At 39.5% G+C, this 6,863-nt stretch overlaps 1 protein-coding gene across 10 annotated transcripts in view; it reads left to right on the top strand.

Annotated features, from left to right (window-relative positions):
- The window catches only part of LOC118493674 (zinc finger protein 239-like), a 25,418-nt gene extending 21,624 nt beyond the window's left edge, over window positions 1–3,794 (top strand). For 7 of the 10 annotated variants that reach the window (XM_035994330.1, XM_035994329.1, XM_035994328.1 and 4 more), the window contains one exon: window positions 2,089–3,794. In XM_035994330.1, the coding sequence (XP_035850223.1) occupies window positions 2,089–2,874 (786 nt within the window). In that variant the 3' untranslated portion in view covers window positions 2,875–3,794. The remainder of the gene's footprint in view (window positions 1–2,088) is intronic. The other 3 variants (XM_035994326.1, XM_035994325.1, XM_035994327.1) reach the window with 3 other exon arrangements.
- Window positions 3,795–6,863: the final 3,069 nt, after the last annotated feature.

Below are 6,863 nucleotides of genomic sequence, written 5' to 3' on the forward strand. Positions count from 1 at the left end.
GTCGGGAGGTTGACAGCTAACGTTAGCCAGCTGAAGCTAACAGTCGATCAATGGTGAGTAACGTACGTTACACAGGCTGGCAGCAGCACAGAGTCCAGAGTTGATAAGTGTGTGGGGGGGTAGAAAGGTGTTGAGAATGACCAACACCTAATCTTAAACTTAGTATAGCTACTTAATTTGCTACGACCCGATCAGAGGTTACTTAAATTGAGACGTTCAGTCAAAATCAATCATGTCACCTTCAAACGGGATCGCTGTTTGCAGGGTTCAGGCTGGACCCTCCCGGTGATCATGCTGCTCTGGGGGACCGGCTGTACAGTGAGAAGCCGCTGCTGACCGGCGCAGAGCTCTGCCGGAACTCCGACTGCTGTCTGTCCGCGCGGCCGTCTGACGGCATCAGTATTAAATTGAGACAGTTTTATTAGCGGTTAAAAACGTCTCGCGTTAAATAGTAGTCTAATTCGGTACAGTTGGTTTTAACACCTGATGCGAAGTGTAGGCCTATAGGAGTACACATGAAAACCCTGAACAAGCAGCGTCGCTCTGCTCTGTCTTTCTGCTGTGCCCCATTCACGTAGTAGTTTTACACTATGTAGATTAAACTCTGCAATTAATCCGCGGTTCACATGTATTTATGAACTGTGGTGGTCCGTTACACTCTAGGCTATATTCAACATCACTGATTAAGTAGCCTAAGTCAATCCTACAAACAACTGGACTTTAGGGTCAAGTGTTGTTGTATCCGGCCCATGTCCCGGATGTGAAAGCCTCCTTACTGGACTACTGAATATAATAATATTCCATTATATTTTGTATTTTGAATTGTTACCTGCCACCAGAATTTTGTGATTTCCTTGCAATAAATATTGACATTTTTACCATAAATTGGTGCCTAAAAATGTATCCGAATGCAGGAATTGAAGTCATTTACCCTCAGAATTTCCGCAGGAAAATATTAGAATTTCCAGACCCCCTCCCCCCCTGAAGTATAATCACAGACAGCCATAAAAAACATTTAAATTGCAGAGTTAGAGTTATAACTTAATATGTACAGTGTCAACAGAGAGAAACACGGACAATTGGACAGTGACAACATACATACTACATACCTACATAATGTAGAGAATGACAGTAACAGCATACAAACGGCATAAATAAAAATTTGTTATAAACGTGTGCTCTTTAAAAAGTAGAAAGCATTGTTTGCCAGTTACATTAAATGTTTAAAAATCCGTAAATGTCCGTGGGTGGGGCTGCATGGGCGTGGTAATGTGGGCGTGTGTGTGTGTGTGGGTGTGTGTGGGTGTGGATGGGGTAGTAAGGAGAGAGAATAGGAGAAGGAAGTTTGTGTGAGGTGGACCTGGTCACCACAGACCGAAATCTTCTCAGCTGTTGCTACTGTCATATGCTGCACTGTCTCTTCATGTGGCACTATTATTATTTATATTATAACAAGGTATTGCAATGTGTAATCAAGTGATGACTGATTAACAGTAATGTAAATGCTAAATGCCCTAATACTTACATATCATGTAAGATAATATATAAAGTCCTATACACGTGTTTCTATAATGAAGTCAGTGATGAAGATAATATATAAAGTCCTATACACGTGTTTCTATAATGAAGTCAGTGATGAAGATAATATATAAAGTCCTATACACGTGTTTCTATAATGAAGTCAGTGATGAAGATATTTTTATCTTATTTTTATATTATAGTAGGCTACAACTGTTAATTTGTGCAAATGATTAGTAGCCTAACTCCTTGAATGGTATGATTATGATGGTTTCAGAGCAGTGGTCAGTAAATGTTTATTTTTAGGCTGCTTACACATTCTGGCGGTCCGCGATCATCTGGCACGCTTTCTCTCGCTGTTTCATTACAGCGTTACAGTTTCATTACAACTTGCCTGAAAAATGTTGAATATTTCGGAAATTATAAAAGTTATGAAGAGTACATTTGCATCTGCAACCGGCACACATTTTCCTTCATTTTGTCATAAATGTTTGTATGAAGAGTTAAAAAGTCCAGGGTTTAAATAAGGTTGTTCACTAACTCTATCTCTCTGTTTGTCTGTTGCTATAGAAACGGAGAGGAGGAAAGGGACCCAAATGTCACCACTGTCAGCACTGTGACAAATCCTTCACATCATCAAAATATTTAAAGATTCATCAGAGAGTTCACACTGGAGAGAATCTACACAGCTGTGATCAATGTGGGGCAGCTTTCACACAACAGAGTGACCTAAAAACACATCAACGCATTCACACTGGAGAGAAGCCTTACAGCTGTGATCAATGTGGGAAAAGTTTTTCTCAGAGTAGTCACCTTAAAACTCACCAGGGTGTTCACACTGGAGAGAAGCCATACTGGTGTGAACAATGTGGGGAAACATTTTCTCAGCGTGGTAACCTTAAAACACATCAACGCATTCACACTGGAGAAAAACCTCACAGCTGTGATTTATGTGGTAAAACCTTTTCTCATAGTGGTAGCCTAGCAATCCACCGACGTGTTCACACTGGAGAGAAGCCGTACTGGTGTGATCAATGTGGGAAACATTTTCCTCAGAGAAGTAGCCTTAAAAAACACCAGCGCATTCACACTGGAGATAAACCTTACAGCTGTGATCTATGTGAGAAAACGTTCCCCACTCCAGGAGATGTTAAAAGGCACAGACGTGTTCACACTGGAGAGAAGCCGTACTGGTGTGAACAATGTGGGAAAACTTTTTCTCGGAGTAGTCACCTTAAATCTCACCAGCGCATTCACACTGGAGAGAAGCCGTACTGGTGTGAACAATGTGGGAAAATGTTTTCTGAGAGTGGTAACCTTAAAAACCACCAGCTCATTCACACTGCCTCATTGTGAAGATGTTTGAGAGCCAAGCTGTTTCCTCCTGCCTCCTCCTCATGCCCTGATAGCTGTGTTGTTATATTCTGATCTTCTCTCCACATTGAAGGCTGACTAGCAGTAACTTTATCTTCTGAACAGCATGGATGTTATCCTGGCTACGACTACATATTACACTCCCTCCCTTTGAAGGGATTAATTTCACTCAAAATTAGCTTTTATTCCTGTAATAAAATATTTTCAGTTCAGGGTTAAACTGCTAGCGCTATTTAACTAATGCTGCAACGAAGGAGTATTTGTTCTTAATTAAAAAAATCCCCTCACTGTTTACTAAGGTGATGTCAAATTGCTGAAATATTTAGTTTATTGTCCCTTAAGACGATGAAAAGAAGAAAATCTTCATAACTAGAAAGCTTTAATCAGAACACGTCTGCTGCTTAAAAAATGACTTGAACAGTTAATGTGTTTAAACTGCGTCTTGAGACAGACAGCTGATCTTAAACACTCAGAAAAAGATTTTTGTACTGCTTTTGGATGTTCATGTGAAAGAAAGGCTAAACTAAGCAACATGGAATAACATTTCACAGATGAAAAATATGTTTTACAATATTATACTATTACGGAATCGTTGAATGTAATATCACAAAAGGTAACATTAATCCTTTTAAGCTAACAATAAGTTAAGTGACTGTCCTGATACTGAATGCTAATGCTAGCTTGTGTCAGGTAAAGTATTTGTTATTTCAGTAATTAGTAATACCTCAGCTGAGTGTGTTACTGAACAGTTTCTTTAATTGTGGATAAACCAGCTGGTTGTATTTGGGGGGAAGTTTGTGAGCTTTTGGCTCATTCTGGCATTTTTAACCCATGTATAAACATTTGTTTTATTAATTTGCTCTGTCCTCTTCTTAAATAAACTGAATAGAATTGAACTTTCACATTAAGTTTCTTACTTTATTTACAGGAGTATTATTCTTTATGACACTCTTATGACTCCATATCATCCTTCAGTTTATCGCAAACATTCAACATCAACACACATCTGGAGATACATGGTTTTTATTGGACAGAAAGTAGAGGCATTTCCTACAGAAAAATGCTTGTGAATGCTGAAAAGCTGAATTGCTAAAGCTGAACTAGATTGCTGGCTTTAATCCGTAATAAGAAGGTAAAGCAGTAAGAAAAGTTGGAATGGGTTAAATTAGTAAAAATGTTAAATAACACCAAACAAGTACTATACAAAAGTGGAATATTTTAAGGTTTTCTGAAAATCTGTCACTACATTGAATTGCAGGCTTCAATGTGTAAGAAGAGGGTGAAGTTGTTAGCCTAGAAATCTAGACGCACCCAGGTGGCAGCAAATTTATTTTGCAGCCAGGGTCAATCTAGGCCAGCTAACATCAACTGGCGGCCCGCGGGCCACATCCGGCCCGCCAAAGCTTTTAGTCTGGCCTGCAGAATAATCATGAATTCATAAAATGTAAAGAGGAAAAAATGCGACAACCCTGCCCCCTGTATTTGCATCTCTATTCACAAGCCAGGATTCTGTACAGCGATGCCCGCGCTCCACACACACAGCTGAGCCGAAATGTGTGTGCGTTAAAACACGCAGTATCTGACTGGGAACGATACAAAGAGGATTACCAACGGCCGCTGGGGCAGATGAACTCACGCTAGTCTCGTTACTGTAAGTAGGCTAAAATAAAACCTTTGTGAGTAAAAAGTCAATACTTATCAATGCACTCACCTGTAAAGACAGGCATAAACATATAGAAAGTGATATATCAATCTGCTCTGTCTGCTCAGTCCACCGCGCTGTTTTATGCAAACACAGCTCTACTCCGCAAATAGAGAATTTTTACAAACAAGCTAAAACAAAAGCTGTCTGTTTGTAGTCTAATTGTTTATCTGAGTTTGCAGGGAATCTGGAAATTTGGACAAATTCTTGTAAACCTCACTGCTGGCTGAACAAACCAAACTCTCCGCTGGAGCGGTAAATCTATGGAGGTATTATAAGTGGCTACTTAATATGCACGTGATTGATGATCGTTATGTTCGAGTTCTTCATTCTTGATGATGATGATGCTGGTTGTATTATTTTGCAAGAACATCGTTTCATTGCAAATGAGGCATACATGACGAGTCATTCATCATTAAAGCTGAGCTTTTGGCTTTTTCCACGTCAACTTTTCGCTTCAGCCTGTTTGACAGTGACATTTTTACCTGACAACATGCATTTCTTTCTGCAAGCATTTTCCACCAATCAGGACACTATCTACATCAACCATGTTTCAATAATCACAGACTTTAACCATCACTCCTCAGTGAACTGCCTCCTAGTCTGAGATCATTTTCTAGTTAAAGAGCCAGTTATCATTATGGAGTTTCCATGTTTTTTTAGGAGTTTGCTCACACTAATACATGTAAAAACAAAATAGCATTAATTCAGTAAGAAAGTGAAAATTTCGAACCAGAATAGGCATATTAGGTATAAACACATTTTATTTTCATTATTTGAAAGTCCGGCCCCCAGAGTGTCTGCTTAGAAAAATTCTGGCCCTTGAAAAAATGTAGTTGATGACCCCTGGTCTAGGCACCAAAAAAACAATTTTTGGTCAGGCCAATCACATCGTGTATAGAGTCGGTGGGCGGGCTTATGGCTGCTGCTGCTGGGAACAGCAGTCTTCTGGAAGACTTGGAGTTCAGCTTTTCTTTGAGAAAAGAACAAAGAACGGCACTGACGTCATTCTTAAAAAAGGAAGATGTGTTCAGAGTTTTACCGACCGGATATGGCAAAAGTTTAATCTATCAACTAGCTTCGCTACGTTCTTCGTTGCTCTGCCTGGTCGTTGCACTATCCTATTGCGTGCAGAGGGAATTTAAAAGACAACTGTTGTACTTGTTACCAACAGGTGCATGCTGGTTGTGGCTAACACACACACACACACACACATATATACGTATATATATATGTGTGTGTGTGTGTGTGTGTATGTGTGTTGTCATAATGAATAATGTTTGATGTCCGCGTGAATGAACTGTTGGTTTGGACACTGTGTGTGTGTGTGTGTGTGTGTGTGTGGACATGTTAAAGCACTTTATTTTGTCCTCCAAACGTTACTGTAACATGTTGACAGTTGAATTAAAACACAGATATGTTAAAGAGCGAGCCAACAGAGTGAGCTGTGAGCTGAACTGAACATGTGTAAAGAAAGAGAAGGTGGTGTGCTGCCACCTGCTGGCTGTCTGACTCCACTGATATCATGCTGTCATCAAACAGAGTTTGACAGTGAGCGTGTCATTCCCACTCCCAGCAGTGATAGGGAGCTGCTGTTAACGGTATATATGAAGCTAACATGACTGATGTGAACATGATGATTGTAGACCTAAAGAGGCCCAGCTATCTTCTGGCCTGGGACTGTTACTACAACATGGAGCCGGGTCTCTGTGGTGAGAAGTAGGATCTGGATTTGTTGCAGCGCCCCTGTTTTCCTGTTGAAGTGAAGGAGGAAGTTCTCACATCTTTTCCTTTCTTTCTTTTTCTTTTATTTCAAACAAAAAATATAACTAAAGTACAATATAAAAATACAAGAAGTGTGTTGTAACACACAAAAGGAAAAATAAATGTTAAAGTGTTATAAACAAGAACCAGGATGAAGCAGAAGCTTAGTTTACCACTTATTATTATTATTATTATTATTATTATAATATTTTATTATTATTCAGCTCTAAATATGATGTATTTTCTTATATCTTTTGACGAGTAAAGACATAGAGGTTGCTTATCAGCCAGCATTTCCTCTGTGTAGGGGGGGTGTAGTAGTTAGCAGCTCAGTTCGTCTCTTGTTTATGAAAGTTGTTGATGAAGTTTATTTCCTTACATGTTGTCAGATTGTTGTTGTCATTTCCCCAGAGATAGACTTTGTCTTTGTATCTAAAAGAGGTTTGTTGTTATGAACAGATGTGGAGACAGCAACAGCTGATCATCACCAGTCCTTCATGCTCCT

Source organism: Sander lucioperca, chromosome 17 (assembly GCF_008315115.2).
Source record: "Sander lucioperca isolate FBNREF2018 chromosome 17, SLUC_FBN_1.2, whole genome shotgun sequence".
NCBI lineage: Eukaryota > Metazoa > Chordata > Actinopteri > Perciformes > Percidae > Sander > Sander lucioperca.